This window comes from Salmo salar, chromosome 09 (assembly GCF_965601325.2).
Source record: "Salmo salar chromosome 09, fSalSal1, whole genome shotgun sequence".
In the NCBI taxonomy this organism is placed as follows: domain Eukaryota; kingdom Metazoa; phylum Chordata; class Actinopteri; order Salmoniformes; family Salmonidae; genus Salmo; species Salmo salar.
Genome location: NC_138299.1, coordinates 46,284,357 through 46,308,002, shown reverse-complemented (window position 1 = coordinate 46,308,002; position 23,646 = coordinate 46,284,357). Strand labels below are relative to the sequence as shown.

At 39.1% G+C, this 23,646-nt stretch overlaps 1 protein-coding gene across 1 annotated transcript in view; it reads left to right on the top strand.

Annotated features, from left to right (window-relative positions):
* Positions 1–18,327, top strand: part of LOC106592118 (ALK and LTK ligand 2b) — a 32,439-nt gene extending 14,112 nt beyond the window's left edge. Inside the window, exons 5-6 of the mRNA XM_045723703.2 lie at positions 13,369–13,442; positions 13,968–18,327. Of these exons, the coding sequence (XP_045579659.1) occupies positions 13,369–13,433 (65 nt within the window). The 3' untranslated portion in view covers positions 13,434–13,442; positions 13,968–18,327. The remainder of the gene's footprint in view (positions 1–13,368; positions 13,443–13,967) is intronic.
* The last annotated feature ends 5,319 nt before the right edge of the window (positions 18,328–23,646 follow it).

The window sequence follows — 23,646 nt, the reverse complement described above, 5'->3', positions numbered from 1 at the left end:
TTGTTTTTTAGACTGACCTGTTGTGTTGTTTTTAGACTGACCTGTTGTGTTGTTTTTTAGACTGACCTGTTGTGTTGTTTTTAGACCGACCTGTTGTGTTGTTTTTTAGACAGACCTGTTGTGTTGTTTTTTAGACTGACCTGTTGTGTTGTTTTTAGACCGACCTGTTGTGTTGTTTTTAGACCGACCTGTTGTGTTGTTTTTAGACTGACCTGTTGTGTTGTTTTTAGACTGACCTGTTGTGTTGTTTTTAGACTGACCTGTTGTGTTGTTTTTAGACTGACCTGTTGTGTTGTTTTTAGAGTGTTTTTAGACTGACCTGTTGTGTTGTTTTTAGACTGACCTGTTGTATTGTTTTTAGACTGACCTGTTGTGTTGTTTTTAGACCGACCTGTTGTGTTGTTTTTAGACTGACCTGTTGTGTTGTTTTTAGACTGACCTGTTGTTTTGTTTTTAGACTGTTTTTAGACTGACCTGTTGTGTTGTTTTTAGACTGACCCGTTGTGTTGTTTTTAGACTGTTTTTAGACTGACCTGTTGTGTTGTTGTTAGACTGACCTGTTGTGTTGTTTTTAGACTGACCTGTTGTGTTGTTTTTAGAGTGTTTTTAGACCGACCTGTTGTGTTGTTTTTAGACTGACCTGTTGTGTTGTTTTTAGAGTGTTTTTAGACTGACCTGTTGTGTTGTTTTTAGACTGACCTGTTGTATTGTTTTTAGACTGACCTGTTGTGTTGTTTTTAGACTGACCTGTTGTGTTGTTTTTAGACTGACCTGTTGTGTTGTTTTTAGACTGACCTGTTGTTTTGTTTTTAGACTGTTTTTAGACTGACCTGTTGTGTTGTTTTTAGACTGACCCGTTGTGTTGTTTTTAGACTGTTTTTAGACTGACCTGTTGTGTTGTTGTTAGACTGACCTGTTGTGTTGTTTTTAGACTGACCTGTTGTGTTGTTTTTTAGACTGACCTGTTGTGTTGTTTTTAGACCGACCTGTTGTATTGTTTTTAGACTGACCTGTTGTGTTGTTTTTAGACTGACCTGTTGTGTTGTTTTTAGACTGACCTGTTGTGTTGTTTTTAGACTGACCTGTTGTGTTGTTTTTAGAGTGTTTTTAGACTGACCTGTTGTGTTGTTTTTAGACTGACCTGTTGTATTGTTTTTAGACTGACCTGTTGTGTTGTTTTTAGACCGACCTGTTGTGTTGTTTTTAGACTGACCTGTTGTGTTGTTTTTAGACTGACCTGTTGTTTTGTTTTTAGACTGTTTTTAGACTGACCTGTTGTGTTGTTTTTAGACTGACCCGTTGTGTTGTTTTTAGACTGTTTTTAGACTGACCTGTTGTGTTGTTGTTAGACTGACCTGTTGTGTTGTTTTTAGACTGACCTGTTGTGTTGTTTTTAGAGTGTTTTTAGACCGACCTGTTGTGTTGTTTTTAGACTGACCTGTTGTGTTGTTTTTAGAGTGTTTTTAGACTGACCTGTTGTGTTGTTTTTAGACTGACCTGTTGTATTGTTTTTAGACTGACCTGTTGTGTTGTTTTTAGACCGACCTGTTGTGTTGTTTTTAGACTGACCTGTTGTGTTGTTTTTAGACTGACCTGTTGTTTTGTTTTTAGACTGTTTTTAGACTGACCTGTCGTGTTGTTTTTAGACTGACCCGTTATGTTGTTTTTAGACTGTTTTTAGACTGACCTGTTGTGTTGTTTTTAGACTGACCTGTTGTGTTGTTTTTAGACTGACCTGTTGTGTTGTTTTTAGACTGTTTTTAGACTGACCTGTTGTGTTGTTTTTAGACTGACCTGTTGTGTTGTTTTTAGACTGACCTGTTGTGTTGTTTTTTAGACTGACCTGTTGTGTTGTTTTTAGACCGACCTGTTGTGTTGTTTTTTAGACTGACCTGTTGTGTTGTTTTTAGACCGACCTGTTGTGTTGTTTTTAGACTGACCTGTTGTGTTGTTTTTAGACTGTTTTTAGACTGACCTGTTGTGTTGTTTTTAGACTGACCTGTTATATTGTTTTTAGACTGTTTTTAGACCGGCCTGTTGTGTTGTTTTTTAGACTGACCTGTTGTGTTGTTTTTAGACCGACCTGTTGTGTTGTTTTTAGACTGACCTGTTGTGTTGTTTTTAGACTGTTTTTAGACTGACCTGTTGTATTGTTTTTAGACTGACCTGTTATGTTGTTTTTAGACTGTTTTTAGACTGACCTGTTGTGTTGTTTTTAGACTAACCTGTTGTGTTGTTTTTAGACTGACCTGTTGTGTTGTTTTTAGACTGACCTGTTGTGTTGTTTTTAGACTGACCTGTTGTGTTGTTTTTTAAACTGACCTGTTGTGTTGTTTTTAGACCGACCTGTTGTGTTATTTTTAGACTGACCTGTTGTGTTGTTTTTTAGACTGACCTGTTGTGTTGTTTTTAGACTGACCTGTTGTATTGTTTTTAGACTGACCTGTCGTGTTGTTTTTAGACCGACCTGTTGTGTTGTTTTTAGACTGACCTGTTGTTTTGTTTTTAGACTGTTTTTAGACTGACCTGTTGTGTTGTTTTTAGACTGACCTGTTGTGTTGTTTTTAGACTGACCTGTTGTTTTGTTTTTAGACTGTTTTTAGACTGACCTGTTGTGTTGTTTTTAGACTGACCCGTTGTGTTGTTTTTAGACTGTTTTTAGACTGACCTGTTGTGTTGTTGTTAGACTGACCTGTTGTGTTGTTTTTAGACTGACCTGTTGTGTTGTTTTTAGAGTGTTTTTAGACCGACCTGTCGTGTTGTTTTTAGACTGACCTGTTGTGTTGTTTTTAGAGTGTTTTTAGACTGACCTGTTGTGTTGTTTTTAGACTGACCTGTTGTATTGTTTTTAGACTGACCTGTTGTGTTGTTTTTAGACCGACCTGTTGTGTTGTTTTTAGACTGACCTGTTGTTTTGTTTTTAGACTGTTTTTAGACTGACCTGTTGTGTTGTTTTTAGACTGACCCGTTGTGTTGTTTTTAGACTGTTTTTAGACTGACCTGTTGTGTTGTTTTTAGACTGACCTGTTGTGTTGTTTTTAGACTGACCTGTTGTGTTGTTTTTAGACTGTTTTTAGACTGACCTGTTGTGTTGTTTTTAGACTGACCTGTTGTGTTGTTTTTAGACTGACCTGTTGTGTTGTTTTTTAGACTGACCTGTTGTGTTGTTTTTAGACCGACCTGTTGTGTTGTTTTTTAGACTGACCTGTTGTGTTGTTTTTAGACCAACCTGTTGTGTTGTTTTTAGACTGACCTGTTGTGTTGTTTTTAGACTGTTTTTAGACTGACCTGTTGTGTTGTTTTTAGACTGACCTGTTATATTGTTTTTAGACTGTTTTTAGACCGGCCTGTTGTGTTGTTTTTTAGACTGACCTGTTGTGTTGTTTTTAGACCGACCTGTTGTGTTGTTTTTAGACTGACCTGTTGTGTTGTTTTTAGACTGTTTTTAGACTGACCTGTTGTGTTGTTTTTAGACTGACATGTTATGTTGTTTTTAGACTGTTTTTAGACTGACCTGTTGTGTTGTTTTTAGACTGACCTGTTGTGTTGTTTTTAGACTGACCTGTTGTGTTGTTTTTAGACTGACCTGTTGTGTTGTTTTTAGACTGACCTGTTGTGTTGTTTTTTAAACTGACCTGTTGTGTTGTTTTTAGACCGACCTGTTGTGTTATTTTTAGACTGACCTGTTGTGTTGTTTTTAGACTGACCTGTTATGTTGTTTTTAGACTGTTTTTAGACTGACCTGTTGTGTTGTTTTTAGACTAACCTGTTGTGTTGTTTTTAGACTGACCTGTTGTGTTGTTTTTAGACTGACCTGTTGTGTTGTTTTTAGACTGACCTGTTGTGTTGTTTTTTAAACTGACCTGTTGTGTTGTTTTTAGACCGACCTGTTGTGTTATTTTTAGACTGACCTGTTGTGTTGTTTTTTAGACTGACCTGTTGTGTTGTTTTTAGACTGACCTGTTGTATTGTTTTTAGACTGACCTGTCGTGTTGTTTTTAGACCGACCTGTTGTGTAGTTTTTAGACTGACCTGTTGTTTTGTTTTTAGACTGTTTTTAGACTGACCTGTTGTGTTGTTTTTAGACTGACCTGTTGTGTTGTTTTTAGACTGACCTGTTGTTTTGTTTTTAGACTGTTTTTAGACTGACCTGTTGTGTTGTTTTTAGACTGACCCGTTGTGTTGTTTTTAGACTGTTTTTAGACTGACCTGTTGTGTTGTTGTTAGACTGACCTGTTGTGTTGTTTTTAGACTGACCTGTTGTGTTGTTTTTAGAGTGTTTTTAGACCGACCTGTCGTGTTGTTTTTAGACTGACCTGTTGTGTTGTTTTTAGAGTGTTTTTAGACTGACCTGTTGTGTTGTTTTTAGACTGACCTGTTGTATTGTTTTTAGACTGACCTGTTGTGTTGTTTTTAGACCGACCTGTTGTGTTGTTTTTAGACTGACCTGTTGTTTTGTTTTTAGACTGTTTTTAGACTGACCTGTTGTGTTGTTTTTAGACTGACCCGTTGTGTTGTTTTTAGACTGTTTTTAGACTGACCTGTTGTGTTGTTTTTAGACTGACCTGTTGTGTTGTTTTTAGACTGACCTGTTGTGTTGTTTTTAGACTGTTTTTAGACTGACCTGTTGTGTTGTTTTTAGACTGACCTGTTGTGTTGTTTTTAGACTGACCTGTTGTGTTGTTTTTTAGACTGACCTGTTGTGTTGTTTTTAGACCGACCTGTTGTGTTGTTTTTTAGACTGACCTGTTGTGTTGTTTTTAGACCAACCTGTTGTGTTGTTTTTAGACTGACCTGTTGTGTTGTTTTTAGACTGTTTTTAGACTGACCTGTTGTGTTGTTTTTAGACTGACCTGTTATATTGTTTTTAGACTGTTTTTAGACCGGCCTGTTGTGTTGTTTTTTAGACTGACCTGTTGTGTTGTTTTTAGACCGACCTGTTGTGTTGTTTTTAGACTGACCTGTTGTGTTGTTTTTAGACTGTTTTTAGACTGACCTGTTGTGTTGTTTTTAGACTGACATGTTATGTTGTTTTTAGACTGTTTTTAGACTGACCTGTTGTGTTGTTTTTAGACTGACCTGTTGTGTTGTTTTTAGACTGACCTGTTGTGTTGTTTTTAGACTGACCTGTTGTGTTGTTTTTAGACTGACCTGTTGTGTTGTTTTTTAAACTGACCTGTTGTGTTGTTTTTTAAACTGACCTGTTGTGTTGTTTTTAGACCGACCTGTTGTGTTATTTTTAGACTGACCTGTTGTGTTGTTTTTTAGACTGACCTGTTGTGTTGTTTTTTAGACTGACCTGTTGTGTTGTTTTTAGACCGACCTGTTGTGTTGTTTTTAGACCGACCTGTTGTGTTGTTTTTAGACTGACCTGTTGTGTTGTTTTTAGACCGACTTGTTGTGTTGTTTTTAGACTGACCTGTTGTGTTGTTTTTAGACCGACCTGTTGTGTTGTTTTTAGACTGACCTGTTGTGTTGTTTTTAGACTGACCTGTTGTGTTGTTTTTAGACCGACCTGTTGTGTTGTTTTTTAGACTGACCTGTTGTGTTGTTTTTAGACCGACCTGTTGTGTTGTTTTTAGACCGACCTGTTGTGTTGTTTTTAGACTGACCTGTTGTGTTGTTTTTAGACCGACCTGTTGTGTTGTTTTTAGACCGACCTGTTGTGTTGTTTTTAGACTGACCTGTTGTTTTGTTTTTAGACTGTTTTTAGACTGACCTGTTGTGTTGTTTTTAGACTGACCCGTTGTGTTGTTTTTAGACTGTTTTTAGACTGACCTGTTGTGTTGTTTTTAGACTGACCTGTTGTGTTGTTTTTAGACTGACCTGTTGTGTTGTTTTTAGACTGTTTTTAGACTGACCTGTTGTGTTGTTTTTAGACTGACCTGTTGTGTTGTTTTTAGACTGACCTGTTGTGTTGTTTTTTAGACTGACCTGTTGTGTTGTTTTTAGACCGACCTGTTGTGTTGTTTTTTAGACTGACCTGTTGTGTTGTTGTTAGACCAACCTGTTGTGTTGTTTTTAGACTGACCTGTTGTGTTGTTTTTAGACTGTTTTTAGACTGACCTGTTGTGTTGTTTTTAGACTGACCTGTTATATTGTTTTTAGACTGTTTTTAGACCGGCCTGTTGTGTTGTTTTTTAGACTGACCTGTTGTGTTGTTTTTAGACCGACCTGTTGTGTTGTTTTTAGACTGACCTGTTGTGTTGTTTTTAGACTGTTTTTAGACTGACCTGTTGTGTTGTTTTTAGACTGACATGTTATGTTGTTTTTAGACTGTTTTTAGACTGACCTGTTGTGTTGTTTTTAGACTGACCTGTTGTGTTGTTTTTAGACTGACCTGTTGTGTTGTTTTTAGACTGACCTGTTGTGTTGTTTTTAGACTGACCTGTTGTGTTGTTTTTTAAACTGACCTGTTGTGTTGTTTTTTAGACTGACCTGTTGTGTTGTTGTTAGACCAACCTGTTGTGTTGTTTTTAGACTGACCTGTTGTGTTGTTTTTAGACTGTTTTTAGACTGACCTGTTGTGTTGTTTTTAGACTGACCTGTTATATTGTTTTTAGACTGTTTTTAGACCGGCCTGTTGTGTTGTTTTTTAGACTGACCTGTTGTGTTGTTTTTAGACCGACCTGTTGTGTTGTTTTTAGACTGACCTGTTGTGTTGTTTTTAGACTGTTTTTAGACTGACCTGTTGTGTTGTTTTTAGACTGACATGTTATGTTGTTTTTAGACTGTTTTTAGACTGACCTGTTGTGTTGTTTTTAGACTGACCTGTTGTGTTGTTTTTAGACTGACCTGTTGTGTTGTTTTTAGACTGACCTGTTGTGTTGTTTTTAGACTGACCTGTTGTGTTGTTTTTTAAACTGACCTGTTGTGTTGTTTTTTAAACTGACCTGTTGTGTTGTTTTTAGACCGACCTGTTGTGTTATTTTTAGACTGACCTGTTGTGTTGTTTTTTAGACTGACCTGTTGTGTTGTTTTTTAGACTGACCTGTTGTGTTGTTTTTAGACCGACCTGTTGTGTTGTTTTTAGACCGACCTGTTGTGTTGTTTTTAGACTGACCTGTTGTGTTGTTTTTAGACCGACTTGTTGTGTTGTTTTTAGACTGACCTGTTGTGTTGTTTTTAGACCGACCTGTTGTGTTGTTTTTAGACTGACCTGTTGTGTTGTTTTTAGACTGACCTGTTGTGTTGTTTTTAGACCGACCTGTTGTGTTGTTTTTTAGACTGACCTGTTGTGTTGTTTTTAGACCGACCTGTTGTGTTGTTTTTAGACCGACCTGTTGTGTTGTTTTTAGACTGACCTGTTGTGTTGTTTTTAGACCGACCTGTTGTGTTGTTTTTAGACCGACCTGTTGTGTTGTTTTTAGACTGACCTGTTGTTTTGTTTTTAGACTGTTTTTAGACTGACCTGTTGTGTTGTTTTTAGACTGACCCGTTGTGTTGTTTTTAGACTGTTTTTAGACTGACCTGTTGTGTTGTTTTTAGACTGACCTGTTGTGTTGTTTTTAGACTGACCTGTTGTGTTGTTTTTAGACTGTTTTTAGACTGACCTGTTGTGTTGTTTTTAGACTGACCTGTTGTGTTGTTTTTAGACTGACCTGTTGTGTTGTTTTTTAAACTGACCTGTTGTGTTGTTTTTAGACCGACCTGTTGTGTTGTTTTTTAGACTGACCTGTTGTGTTGTTTTTAGACTGACCTGTTGTGTTGTTTTTAGACTGACCTGTTGTGTTGTTTTTTAAACTGACCTGTTGTGTTGTTTTTAGACCGACCTGTTGTGTTGTTTTTTAGACTGACCTGTTGTGTTGTTTTTAGACTGACCTGTTGTGTTGTTTTTAGACTGTTTTTAGACTGACCTGTTGTGTTGTTTTTAGACTGACCTGTTATATTGTTTTTAGACTGTTTTTAGACCGGCCTGTTGTGTTGTTTTTTAGACTGACCTGTTGTGTTGTTTTTAGACCGACCTGTTGTGTTGTTTTTAGACTGACCTGTTGTGTTGTTTTTAGAATGTTTTTAGACTGACCTGTTGTGTTGTTTTTAGACTGACATGTTATGTTGTTTTTAGACTGTTTTTAGACTGACCTGTTGTGTTGTTTTTAGACTGACCTGTTGTGTTGTTTTTAGACTGACCTGTTGTGTTGTTTTTAGACTGACCTGTTGTGTTGTTTTTAGACTGACCTGTTGTGTTGTTTTTTAAACTGACCTGTTGTGTTGTTTTTTAAACTGACCTGTTGTGTTGTTTTTAGACCGACCTGTTGTGTTATTTTTAGACTGACCTGTTGTGTTGTTTTTTAGACTGACCTGTTGTGTTGTTTTTTAGACTGACCTGTTGTGTTGTTTTTAGACCGACCTGTTGTGTTGTTTTTAGACCGACCTGTTGTGTTGTTTTTAGACTGACCTGTTGTGTTGTTTTTAGACCGACTTGTTGTGTTGTTTTTAGACTGACCTGTTGTGTTGTTTTTAGACCGACCTGTTGTGTTGTTTTTAGACTGACCTGTTGTGTTGTTTTTAGACTGACCTGTTGTGTTGTTTTTAGACCGACCTGTTGTGTTGTTTTTTAGACTGACCTGTTGTGTTGTTTTTAGACCGACCTGTTGTGTTGTTTTTAGACCGACCTGTTGTGTTGTTTTTAGACTGACCTGTTGTGTTGTTTTTAGACCGACCTGTTGTGTTGTTTTTAGACTGACCTGTTGTGTTGTTTATAGCCTGACCTGTTGTGTTGTTTTTAGAGTGTTTTTAGACTGACCTGTTGTGTTGTTTTTAGACTGACCTGTTGTATTGTTTTTAGACTGACCTGTTGTGTTGTTTTTAGACCGACCTGTTGTGTTGTTTTTAGACTGAGCTGTTGTGTTGTTTTTAGACTGACCTGTTGTTTTGTTTTTAGACTGTTTTTAGACTGACCTGTTGTGTTGTTTTTAGACTGACCCGTTGTGTTGTTTTTAGACTGTTTTTAGACTGACCTGTTGTGTTGTTGTTAGACTGACCTGTTGTGTTGTTTTTAGACTGACCTGTTGTGTTGTTTTTAGAGTGTTTTTAGACTGACCTGTTGTGTTGTTTTTAGACTGACCTGTTGTATTGTTTTTAGACTGACCCGTTGTGTTGTTTTTAGACCGACCTGTTGTGTTGTTTTTAGACTGACCTGTTGTGTTGTTTTTAGACTGACCTGTTGTGTTGTTTTTAGACCGACCTGTTGTGTTGTTTTTTAGACTGACCTGTTGTGTTGTTTTTAGACTGACCTGTTGTATTGTTTTTAGACTGACCTGTTGTGTTGTTTTTAGACCGACCTGTTGTGTTGTTTTTAGACTGACCTGTTGTGTTTTTTTTAGACTGACCTGTTGTTTTGTTTTTAGACTGTTTTTAGACTGACCTGTTGTGTTGTTTTTAGACTGACCCGTTGTGTTGTTTTTAGACTGTTTTTAGACTGACCTGTTGTGTTGTTGTTAGACTGACCTGTTGTGTTGTTTTTAGACCGACCTGTTGTGTTGTTTTTAGAGTGTTTTTAGACCGACCTGTTGTGTTGTTTTTAGACTGACCTGTTGTGTTGTTTTTAGAGTGTTTTTAGACTGACCTGTTGTGTTGTTTTTAGACTGACCTGTTGTATTGTTTTTAGACTGACCTGTTGTGTTGTTTTTAGACCGACCTGTTGTGTTGTTTTAGATTGACCTGTTGTGTTGTTTTTAGACTGACCTGTTGTTTTGTTTTTAGACTGTTTTTAGACTGACCTGTTGTGTTGTTTTTAGACTGACCCGTTGTGTTGTTTTTAGACTGTTTTTAGACTGACCTGTTGTGTTGTTTTTAGACTGACCTGTTGTGTTGTTTTTAGACTGACCTGTTGTGTTGTTTTTAGACTGTTTTTAGACTGACCTGTTGTGTTGTTTTTAGACTGACTTGTTGTGTTGTTTTAGACTGACCTGTTGTGTTGTTTTTTAGACTGACCTGTTGTGTTGTTTTTAGACCGACCTGTTGTGTTGTTTTTTAGACTGACCTGTTGTGTTGTTTTTAGACCGACCTGTTGTGTTGTTTTTAGACTGACCTGTTGTGTTGTTTTTAGACTGTTTTTAGACTGACCTGTTGTGTTGTTTTTAGACTGACCTGTTATATTGTTTTTAGACTGTTTTTAGACCGGCCTGTTGTGTTGTTTTTTAGACTGACCTGTTGTGTTGTTTTTAGACCGACCTGTTGTGTTGTTTTTAGACTGACCTGTTGTGTTGTTTTTAGACTGTTTTTAGACTGACCTGTTGTGTTGTTTTTAGACTGACCTGTTATATTGTTTTTAGACTGTTTTTAGACTGACCTGTTGTGTTGTTTTTAGACTGACCTGTTGTGTTGTTTTTAGACTGACCTGTTGTGTTGTTTTTAGACTGACCTGTTGTGTTGTTTTTTAAACTGACCTGTTGTGTTGTTTTTAGACCGACCTGTTGTGTTATTTTTAGACTGACCTGTTGTGTTGTTTTTTAGACTGACCTGTTGTGTTGTTTTTAGACTGACCTGTTGTGTTGTTTTTAGACTGACCTGTTGTGTTGTTTTTAGACCGACCTGTTGTGTTGTTTTTAGACTGACCTGTTGTGTTGTTTTTAGACTGACCTGTTGTTTTGTTTTTAGACTGTTTTTAGACTGACCTGTTGTGTTGTTTTTAGACTGACCCGTTGTGTTGTTTTTAGACTGTTTTTAGACTGACCTGTTGTGTTGTTGTTAGACTGACCTGTTGTGTTGTTTTTAGACTGACCTGTTGTGTTGTTTTTAGAGTGTTTTTAGACCGACCTGTTGTGTTGTTTTTAGACTGACCTGTTGTGTTGTTTTTAGAGTGTTTTTAGACTGACCTGTTGTGTTGTTTTTAGACTGACCTGTTGTATTGTTTTTAGACTGACCTGTTGTGTTGTTTTTAGACCGACCTGTTGTGTTGTTTTTAGACTGACCTGTTGTTTTGTTTTTAGACTGTTTTTAGACTGACCTGTTGTGTTGTTTTTAGACTGACCCGTTGTGTTGTTTTTAGACTGTTTTTAGACTGACCTGTTGTGTTGTTTTTAGACTGACCTGTTGTGTTGTTTTTAGACTGACCTGTTGTGTTGTTTTTAGACTGTTTTTAGACTGACCTGTTGTGTTGTTTTTAGACTGACCTGTTGTGTTGTTTTTAGACTGACCTGTTGTGTTGTTTTTTAGACTGACCTGTTGTGTTGTTTTTAGACCGACCTGTTGTGTTGTTTTTTAGACTGACCTGTTGTGTTGTTTTTAGACCGACCTGTTGTGTTGTTTTTAGACTGACCTGTTGTGTTGTTTTTAGACTGTTTTTAGACTGACCTGTTGTGTTGTTTTTAGACTGACCTGTTATATTGTTTTTAGACTGTTTTTAGACCGGCCTGTTGTGTTGTTTTTTAGACTGACCTGTTGTGTTGTTTTTAGACCGACCTGTTGTGTTGTTTTTAGACTGACCTGTTGTGTTGTTTTTAGACTGTTTTTAGACTGACCTGTTGTGTTGTTTTTAGACTGACCTGTTATGTTGTTTTTAGACTGTTTTTAGACTGACCTGTTGTGTTGTTTTTAGACTGACCTGTTGTGTTGTTTTTAGACTGACCTGTTGTGTTGTTTTTAGACTGACCTGTTGTGTTGTTTTTAGACTGACCTGTTGTGTTGTTTTTTAAACTGACCTGTTGTGTTGTTTTTAGACCGACCTGTTGTGTTATTTTTAGACTGACCTGTTGTGTTGTTTTTTAGACTGTCCTGTTGTGTTGTTTTTTAGACTGACCTGTTGTGTTGTTTTTAGACCGACATCTTGTGTTGTTTTTAGACCGACCTGTTGTGTTGTTTTTAGACTGACCTGTTGTGTTGTTTTTAGACCGACTTGTTGTGTTGTTTTTAGACTGACCTGTTGTGTTGTTTTTAGACCGACCTGTTGTGTTGTTTTTAGACTGACCTGTTGTGTTGTTTTTAGACTGACCTGTTGTGTTGTTTTTAGACCGACCTGTTGTGTTGTTTTTTAGACTGACCTGTTGTGTTGTTTTTAGACCGACCTGTTGTGTTGTTTTTAGACCGACCTGTTGTGTTGTTTTTAGACTGACCTGTTGTGTTGTTTTTAGACCGACCTGTTGTGTTGTTTTTAGACAGACCTGTTGTGTTGTTTATAGACTGACCTGTTGTGTTGTTTTTAGAGTGTTTTTAGACTGACCTGTTGTGTTGTTTTTAGACTGACCTGTTGTGTTGTTTTCAGACCGACCTGTTATGTTGTTTTTAGACTGACCTGTTGTGTTGTTTTTAGACTGACCTGTTGTTTTGTTTTTAGACTGTTTTTAGACTGACCTGTTGTGTTGTTTTTAGACTGACCCGTTCTGTTGTTTTTAGACTGTTTTTAGACTGACCTGTTGTGTTGTTGTTAGACTGACCTGTTGTGTTGTTTTTAGACTGACCTGTTGTGTTGTTTTTAGAGTGTTTTTAGACCGACCTGTTGTGTTGTTTTTAGACTGACCTGTTGTGTTGTTTTTAGAGTGTTTTTAGACTGACCTGTTGTGTTGTTTTTAGACTGACCTGTTGTATTGTTTTTAGACTGACCTGTTGTGTTGTTTTTAGACCGACCTGTTGTGTTGTTTTTAGACTGACCTGTTGTGTTGTTTTTAGACTGACCTGTTGTGTTGTTTTTAGACCGACCTGTTGTGTTGTTTTTTAGACTGACCTGTTGTGTTGTTTTTAGACCGACCTGTTGTGTTGTTTTTAGACTGACCTGTTGTGTTGTTTTTAGACTGACCTGTTATATTGTTTTTAGACTGTTTTTCGACCGGCCTGTTGTGTTGTTTTTTAGACTGACCTGTTGTGTTGTTTTTAGACCGACCTGTTGTGTTGTTTTTAGACTGACCTGTTGTGTTGTTTTTAGACTGTTTTTAGACTGACCTGTTGTGTTGTTTTTAGACTGACCTGTTATGTTGTTTTTAGACTGTTTTTAGACTGACCTGTTGTGTTGTTTTTAGACTGACCTGTTGTGTTGTTTTTAGACTGACCTGTTGTGTTGTTTTTAGACTGACCTGTTGTGTTGTTTTTAGACTGACCTGTTGTGTTGTTTTTTAAACTGACCTGTTGTGTTGTTTTTAGACCGACCTGTTGTGTTATTTTTAGACTGACCTGTTGTGTTGTTTTTTAGACTGACCTGTTGTGTTGTTTTTTAGACTGACCTGTTGTGTTGTTTTTAGACCGACCTGTTGTGTTGTTTTTAGACCGACCTGTTGTGTTGTTTTTAGACCGACCTGTTGTGTTGTTTTTAGACTGACCTGTTGTGTTGTTTTTAGACCGACTTGTTGTGTTGTTTTTAGACTGACCTGTTGTGTTGTTTATAGACTGACCTGTTGTGTTGTTTTTAGACTGACCTGTTGTGTTGTTTTTCAGACTATAAAAGGTGTGCCCGTCTTCTCACAAGACTGGCAGGCAGTCAGAGGTGTACAGAGAGGTAGAATACCCTGGTAAGACTATGGAAGATCATCTACATTTCTCTCTCTGTTTTTTTCTCTCTCTCCCCCTCCTTCCCTTTCTCTGTGTCTCTATCCCCTCTTTCTCTCCCAGTGTTAGAGCGATAGAGAGTATATAATGAATCTCACCCTCTCCCCCTCTTCCCCCCTCTCTCTCCCTCTCTCCCCCCTTTCCACTTAAATTCCAGTGTCAGACTGCAGCCGTTGATTTAACATTGTGGTAATTATCAGGAGAATATCAGAAAGACATTAAGGTGGACAAAACAGAATGATGTGTTTATCTATTGTAGATATGACTGATGTGAAACAGGGCTTCTCTCTCTGTCTCTCCACTTTCTCTATCTGTCTCTTCACTTTCTTTCTCACTCTCTCTCTTTCTCAGATATATCATTAGTCTGTCACGTCTCTCTATGTGTTATTAATACCACTCTCAGACCACCTTATCTTGGAAGGAATTCAACATGCAGCCAAGTACAAAGTTCACTAAATCTCTCTCTCTCTCTTTATCTCTCTCCACAGAGCCCATGAAAGAGAGAAGTGCCTTGAAAAGCAACAGGGAATTGAGATTGTTGGTTATGTTCGCACCACAGACTGCCACTGTTTGCAGAGAGCACACACAATACTCTACTCTACATTCTAAATGGTGCAAATGAAGAGACTTGTTGGACAGAAGAAAAGACCTCCTCATAGTTCTACTGCCAAAAACCATGACGACACAACACGTGGATACTAGTTTGGATACTAGTTTACGACACTTGGATTATATATTTCATACGACATGCCACTCTCTGGAACTGCTTCAGTGGTCATCGACATGCCTTCACGTTTTAATTAGAGTTTTTAATCATTTTGCTTTTTGGACTATGGTTGGAGATTGCACGGTGGTCTCTGAGCTGTGGTGGTTGTGTGTTGTGGGCAGTGGCAGTGGCTTCAGACTGAAAAATAGACAGTAGTCTTGATCTTCTCTTCAGCTACATTCCACAAAAGGGAACTAATCGAATCCCTAATGAAATGGCTGATTGATCGCCTGGTGATAATCTAATCCCTAATGAAATAACTGATTGATCGCCTGGTGATAATTTAAACCCTGATGGAATGACTCACTGGTAGCCTGGTGGTCTGCAACAGGACTCTCATGCTACCTCAGCAGGTATACTCTGCCCTACTGCAGAAAGTAAACTCTGACATTTTGGACATTACGGACACTGCATGAAGACTAGTGTTGAAAAATTCTGGTAATTTTCCCCAAATTCCCTTAGTTTTCCAGAAATCCTGGTTGGAAGATTGTTGGAATCAAGCAGGAAATCTGCGATTCTTCCAATCAGTTACAGGAATTTTGCAACCCCAATGAGGACCAATCTGAATTCACGGTCTATTCTCTACTACTGGCTAAACCTACTGCATGTGGCTCTGGTGCAAAGTAGATCACTTGCTAGAGAAAAGGGTGTAATTTGGGACTCATCTCAGTTTGCATCTTAGTCTCTGAAATAAACCTAAAGAAGCGAACGTTCATGGCCACCACAGCTCACACCTTGATGGAGAATCCAACTGTCTAAACATGAATGTGTCACGTCATATATACATATATATTTATATATTCAACCAATTGTCTTTTTTTGCACATTGTGTGAATAGTTACCTTCTAGTGTGTACTATGTAAATATTGTAAATACTAAATATCATAAAGTGAATCCACCAATTTGTAAGTCGCTCTGGATAAGAGCGTCTGCTAAATGACTTAAATGTAAATGTAAATGTAAGTATATATACAGTGCCAGTCAAAAGTTTTGACACGCCTACTCATTCAAGGGTTTTTTGCTATTTTTTGCTATTTTTTTCATTGAACAATAATAGTGAAGACATCAAAACTATGAAATAACACATATGGAATCATGTAGTAACAAAAAAAAAGTGTTCAACAAATCAAAATATATATTTAGATATGAGATTCTTCAAAGTAGCCACCCTTTGCCTTGATGACAGCTTTGCACATTCTTGGCATTCTCTCAACCAGCTTCACCTGGAATACTTTTCCAACAGTCTAGGAGGAGTTCCCACATATGCTGAGCACTTGTTGGCTGCTTCATAAGGTAGTCACCTGGAATGAATTTCAATTAATAAATCTTCTTCTGGATCGGTGACCCGTCCACGGGACGGTTGAGGTTGTCTTTGTTATACGTTCATTTGTGATATGTATTTCATTCTTAATGCGTTTGAGCCAATCAGTTGTGTTGTGACACAAGGTAGCCCTATTTGGTAAAAGGCCAAATCCATATTATGGCAAGAACAGAATAAGCAAAGAGAAACGATAGTCTATCATTACTTTAAGACATGAAGGTCAGTCAATCCAGGAACATTTCAAGAAGAAACTGGCTCTCATGAGGACCGCCACAGGAAAGGAAGACCCAGAGTTACCTCTGCTGCAGAGGATACGTACATTGGAGTTACCAGCCTCGGAAATTGCAGCCCAAATAAATTCTTCACAGAGTTCAAGATACAGACACATCACACCATCAGCTGTTTAGATGAGACTGCATGAATCAGACCTTCATGGTCGAGTTTCTGCAAAGAAACCACAACTATAGGACACCAATAAGAAGAAGAGACTTGCTTGGGCCAAGAAACACAAGCAATGGACGTTAGACTGTTGGAAATCTGTCCTTTGCTCTGATGAGTAAAAATTTGAGATTTTTGGTTCCAACTGCCGTGTCTTTGTGAGATGCAGAGTAGGTGAACGGATGATCTCCGCATTTGTAGTTCCCACTATGCCTAAGGAGGCACACTTAGAATTCAAGGCACACTTAACCAGCATGGCTACCACAGCATTCTGCAGCGACATGCCATCCCATCTGGTTTGCACTTAGTGGGACTATCATTTGTTTTTCAACAGGACAATGGCCCAAAACACACCTCCAGGCTGTGTAAGGGCTATTTAACCTCTCTAGGGTCGGCGGGACGAAATCGTCCCTCCTACGTAACAGCCAGTGGAATCCTGTGGCGCGTTATTCAAATACCTTAGAAATGCTATTACTTCAATTTCTCAAACATATGACTATTTTACACCATTTTAAAGACAAGACTCTCGTTAATCTAACCACACTGTCCGATTTCAAAAAGGCTTTACAACGAAAACAAAACATTAGATTATGTCAGCAGAGTACCCAGCCAGAAATAATCAGACACCCATTTTTCAAGCTAGCATATAATGTCACATAAACCCAAACCACAGCTAAATGCAGCACTAACCTTTGATGATCTTCATCAGATGACACACCTAGGACATTATGTTATACAATACATGCATGTTTTGTTCAATCAAGTTCATATTTATATCAAAAACCAGCTTTTTACATATCCATGTGACGTTCAGAACTAGCATACCCCCCGCAAACTTCCGCTGAATTTACTAAACAATTTACTAAATTACTCACGATAAACGTTCACAAAAAGCATAACAATTATTTTAAGAATTATAGATACAGAACTCCTCTATGCACTCGATATGTCCGATTTAAAAATAGCTTTTCGGTGAAAGCACATTTTGCAATATTCTGAGTAGATAGCCCGGCATCACAGGGCTAGCTATTTAGACACCCAGCAAGTTTAGCACTCACCAAAGTCAGATTTACTATAAGAAAAATGTTATTACCTTTGGTGTTCTTCGTCAGAATGCACTCCCAGGACTTCTACTTCAATAACAAATGTTGGTTTGGTCCCAAATAATCCATAGTTATATCCAAATAGCGGCGTTTTGTTCGTGCGTTCAAGACACTATCCGAAAGGGTAAATAAGGGTTACGCGCACGACGCATTTCGTGACAAAAAAAATTGAAATATTCCATTACCGTACTTCGAAGCATGTCAACCGCTGTTTAAAATCAATTTTTATGGCATTTTTCTCGTAAAAAAAGCGATAATATTCCGACCGGGAATCTCTGTTTAGGTTCAGAGACGAACGAAAATAAAAACATGGGGTCGACTCGTGCACGCGCCTAAGCCCATTGTCCTCTGATAGAGCACTTGCCAAAAGCGCTAATGTGTTTCAGCCTGGTGTTGGAATTACATCATTCAGCCTTTTCCCGCCTTCTGAGAGCCTATGGGAGCCGTAGGAAGTGTCACGTTACAGCAAAGATCCTCAGTCTTCAATAAACAGAGGCAAGAAGCTCAATGAATGGTTCAGACAGGCCACTTCCTGTAAGGAATCTTCTCAGGTTTTTGCCTGCCATATGAGTTCTGTTATACTCACAGACACCATTCAAACCGTTTTAGAAACTTTAGGGTGTTTTCTATCCAAAGCCAATAATTATATGTATATTCTAGTTACTGGGCAGGAGTAGTAACCAGATTAAATCGGGTACGTTTTTTATCCGGCCGTGCAAATACTGCCCCCTATCCCCAACAGGTTAACCAAGAAGGAGAGTGATGGAGTGCGGTATCAAATGACCTGCCCTCCACAATCACCCGACCTCAACCCAACTGAGATGGTTTGGGGTGAGTTGGACCGCAGAGTGAAGGAAAAGCAGCCAACAAGTGCTCAGCATATGTGAGAGCTCCTTCAAGACTGTTGGAAAGTATTCCACGTGAATCTGGTTGAGAGAATGCAAAGAGTGTGCACAGCTGTTATCAAGGCAAAGGGTGGCTACTTTGAAGAATCTAAAATCTAAAATATATTTGATTTGTTTTACACTTTTTTGGTTACTACATGATTCCATATGTATTATTTCATAGTTTTGATGTCTTCACTATTAAAGAAAAACCATTGAATGAGTAGCTATGTCTAAACATTTGACTGGTACTGTATATATTATTGTGTTTGGTAAATAACATTAAGTAGCTTGACATAATGAACATTTTAGTGAAATATATTCACGTGCAATATATGTTGAGACTCGTACTTCGAGAGGTGTGTGTGGGGATGGGGGTTAGTGGGACCCTTTCTCAGTGTGATGTTGTCACAGAAACTCATCAAATTGAAACCACACTCACACACACACACACACACACACACACACACACACACACACACACACACACACACACACACACACACACACACACAGACAGACAGACAGATTACAACCACCAGTAATGTTAGTATTGGCAGACTGCTATACAAGGCAGACAGGGAAGTTGCTCAAACAAAGGATTACTGTTCTTTCCTGCCTGTTTACCTGGGTCTGAGAAGAGAGACGTGACCCCAAGGTTTATTCTGGTTGACTGTTAGTTAACCAGAAGGTTTATTCTAGCTGACTGTTAGTTAACCAGAAGGTTTATTCTTGCTGACTGTTAGTTAACCAGAAGGTTTATTCTAGTTGACTGTTAGTTAACCAGAAGGTTTATTCTTGCTGACTGTTAGTTAACCAGAAGGTTTATTCTAGTTGACTGTTAGTTAACCAGAAGGTTTATTCTTGCTGACTGTTAGTTAACCAGAAGGTTAATTCTTGCTGACTGTTAGTTAACCAGAAGGCTTATTCTTGCTGACTGTTAGTTAACCAGAAGGTTTATTCTAGTTGACTGTTAGTTGACTGTTAGTTAACCAGAAGGTTTATTCTAGTTGACTGTTAGTTGACCAGAAGGTTTATTGTAGTTGACTGTTAGTTGACCAGAAGGTTTATTCTAGTTGACTGTTAGTTGACCAGAAGGTTTATTGTAGTTGACTGTTAGTTAACCAGAAGGTGTATTCTAGTTGACTGTTAGTTGACCAGAAGGTTTATTCTAGTTGACTGTTATTTGACCAGAAGGTTTATTCTGGTTGACTGTTAGTTGACGACAAGGTGAGACCCCCCCATAAAACATGGAGAAAGATATTAAATCTGGACAATACTACACTCAGCAATGAAACACGCATACACACACATGCAAACACGCACACACACACACAGACACGCAGAGTTTCATAAGACGGAAATTTCACTCCTCTCTTTCTCACGTGTACCTTCAGGAATTTCTATCATGTGTTTCTGTGAGTGTGTGTGTGTGTTGGTTACAGTTGAATATTAGAGATGTGAAATGAGATCAGATCCTGAACAGCAGTATCACACACAGTTCTCTGTTCTGTTCTAGTTTCAGCTTCAAATTTTCACATTTCTCTGTTTTCTAAGTTTGTGTCTGAGTTTGTGTGTGTTTCTGATTGCGTGCGTGCGTGTGCATCTGTGTGTGTGCATCTGTGTGTGTGTGTGTGTGTGTGTGTGTGTGTGTGTGTGTGTGTGTGTGTGTGTGTGTGTGTGTGTGTGTGTGTGTGTGTGTGTGTGTGTGTGTGTGTGTGTGTGTGTGTGTGTGTGTGTGTGTGTGTGTGTGTGCGTTTTCTTTCTGTGTCTGGCGCCTGTGTGTGTGTTTGTCTGTGTGTGTGCGCATGTACACGTGTGTTGCAACAGATCCCTGATTCCTCTTAATCCTGCATGCTGATTGTCTCCATTCAGAGCTTTCTCACCTGAGTAGGGAGATTGAATGGGAGGTAATATGAGGTAATGGGGGATGAGAGGTACTGAGAGACAATGAGAGATAATGGGAGATAGAGGTAATGAGAGGTGGTGATGAGAGGTAATGAGAGATAATGGGAGATAGAGGTAAGGAGAGGTGGTAAGAGATCATGATAGATGAAATATAATGAGAGATGATAGATGAAATATAATGAGAGATAAAATATAATGAGAGATAATGATGAAATATAATGAGAGATAATGATGAAATATAATGAGAGATGAGAGATTAAATATGAGAGATAATGATAGATGAAATATAATGAGAGATGAAATATGAAATATGAGAGATAATGATGAAATATAATGAGAGATAATGATGAAATATAATGAGAGATGATGAGAGATAATGATAGATGAAATATAAAGAGAGATAATGATAGATGAAATATAATGAGAGATGAAATATAATGAGAGAGGATGAGAGATAATGACAGATTAAATATGATGAGAGATGATGAGAGATAAGGATAGATTATATATAAAATGAGAGATGATGAGAGAGTGATAGATGAAATATAATGAGAGATGATTTGAGATAATGAGAGATTAAATATGATGAGAGATAATGATAGATTAAATATGATGAGAGATAATGATAGATTAAATATAATAAGAGATGATGAGAGAGTGATAGATGAAATATAATGAGAGATAATGAGAAATTATGAGCGATAATGAGAGTGAGTGAGAAAGGCTGAGTCCCAAATGGGACACTATTCCCTACAGGTAACTGCCAAAATCAAGGAAACACTTGCGTATATGAGGGACACAAAGTATACTGAAAGCAGGTGCTTTCACACAGGTGTAGTTCCTGGGTTAATTAAACAATGAACATCCCAGCATGCTTAGAGTCATGTATAAAAACGCTGGGCAGGCCAACATTTTTACCATTATTTTGGCTACCATGGCTAAGCCCCCCATAGGATAACAATGCTCCCATCCACAGGGCACGAGCGGTCACTGAATGGTTAGATGAGCATGAAAACGATGTACACCATATTGCCATGGTCGTCTCAGTCACGAGATCTCAACCCAATTGAACGCCCATGGACGATTCCTCAGCGGTGCCTTAGCCAGGGTTTTTCACCTCCATCAACACACCACCAAATTATGGAATATCTCGTTGGAAGACTCCCTCCAATACAATCCCAGACACTTGTAGAATCTATTCCAAGGTGCATTGAAGCTGTTCTGGTTCGTGGTGACCCAACGCCCAATGCCCTAGACCCCACATACCGTATAGCAACAGACCACACATACTGTAGCAACAGACCCCACATACCGTATAGCAACAGACCACACATACCGTATAGCAACAGACCACACATACCGTAGCAACAGACCACACATACCGTAGCAACAGACCCCACATACCGTATAGCAACAGACCACACATACTGTAGCAACAGACCCCACATACCGTATAGCAACAGACCACACATACCGTATAGCAACAGACCACACATACTGTAGCAACAGACCCCACATACCGTATAGCAACAGACCACACATACCGTATAGCAACAGACCACACATACTGTAGCAACAGACCCCACATACCGTATAGCAACAGACCACACATACCGTAGCAACAGACCACACATACCGTAGCAACAGACCCCACATACCGTAGCAACAGACCCCACATACCGTATAGCAACAGACCACACATACCGTATAGCAACAGACCACACATACCGTAGCAACAGACCACACATACCGTAGCAACAGACCCCACATACTGTATAGCAACAGACCACACATACCGTAGCAACAGACCCCACATACCGTATAGCAACAGACCACACATACCGTAGCAACAGACCCCACATACCGTATAGCAACAGACCACACATACCGTAGCAACAGACCCCACATACCGTATAGCAACAGACCCCACATACCGTATAGCAACAGACCACACATACCGTAGCAACAGACCCCACATACAGTAGCAACAGACCACACATACAGTAGCAACAGACCACACATACCGTATAGCAACAGACCACACATACCGTAGCAACAGACCACACATACCGTAGCAAAAGACCACACATACCGTAGCAACAGACCACACATACCGTAGAAACAGACCACACATACAGTAGCAACAGACCCCACATACCGTAGCAACAGACCACACATACCGTAGCAACAGAACACACATACCGTAGCAACAGACCACACATACCGTAGCAACAGACCACACATACCATAGCAACAGACCCCACATACAGTAGCAACAGACCACACATACCGTAGCAACAGAACACACATACCGTAGCAACAGACCACACATACCGTAGCAACAGACCACACATACCATAGCAACAGACCCCACATACAGTAGCAACAGACCACACATACCGTAGCAACAGACCACACATACCGTAGCAACAGACCCCACATACCGTATAGCAACAGACCACACATACCGTAGCAACAGACCACACATACCGTAGCAACAGACCACACATACCGTAGCAACAGACCACACATACCGTAGCAACAGACCACACATACCGTAGCAACAGACCACACATACCGTTGCAACAGACCACACATACCGTAGCAACAGACCACACATACCGTAGCAACAGACCACACATACCATAGCAACAGACCACACATACCGTAGCAACAGACCACACATACCATAGCAACAGACCCCACATACCGTAGCAACAGACCCCACATACCGTAGCAACAGACCCCACATACAGTAGCAACAGACCCCACATACAGTAGCAACAGACCACACATACCGTAGCAACAGACCACACATACCGTAGCACTCTATGACTCATCAGGAGGAATATACTGCTACTCTTCCTCTCTCCAGGATGTATCCTTTACCTTACTACTCCTCTTTCCCTCCTTACCTCTCCCTCCTTACTTCTTTCCCTCTTTCCCTCTTTCCCTCCTTACCTCTCCCTCCTTACTTCTTTCCCTCTTTCCCTCTTTCCCTCCTTACCTCTCCCTCCTTACTTCTTTCCCTCTTTCCCTCTTTCCCTCCTTCCCTCTCCCTCCTTACTTCCTTCTTTCCATCTTACCCTCTTCCTTCCCTCCTTCCATCCTTCCTTCCCTCTTCCCCTCTCCTTCCTTCCCTCATCCCTCCTTCCTTCTTTCCCGCCTTCCTTCCTTTTTCCTTCCTTCCATCTTTCCCTCCTTCCTTTCCTCTTTCTCACATTCCCTACTTCCTTCCTTCCTTCCCTCTTTCCCGCTTTCCTTCTATCCCTCCTTCTCTCTTTACCTCCTTCCTTCCTTCCCTCTTTCCTTCTATCCCTCCTTCTCTCTTTACCTCCTTCCTTCTTCCTTCCTTCTTCCTTCCTTCCTATCTTCCCTCTTTCCCTCCTATCTTCCCGCTTTCCTTCCTTCCCTCCTTTTCCACTTCCGTTTTTCCCTCTTTCCCTTTCTCTTTTTATGGGTTTACAGGGGGACTGTGGTGTTAGTGAAGATGGCTCAATAAAAAACTTCGAGAGTCAAGTCTCTCTCTCTGTCCGGTGACACTTTCTCCTATTTGTGATTTACTGACGGATTGACAAAGGGGTGGAGAAGGAGGCTGTGTTAAGCTATGCGCCCAGGCACGCTGGTAACAATCAGAAAACACTCAGACTTCAATACAAACATACAATTATCCTCTCACACCCCAAACCCTTTCTACAATATAACCTGTCACACATGCACATACACAGTGTCTGACACATCAAAGGG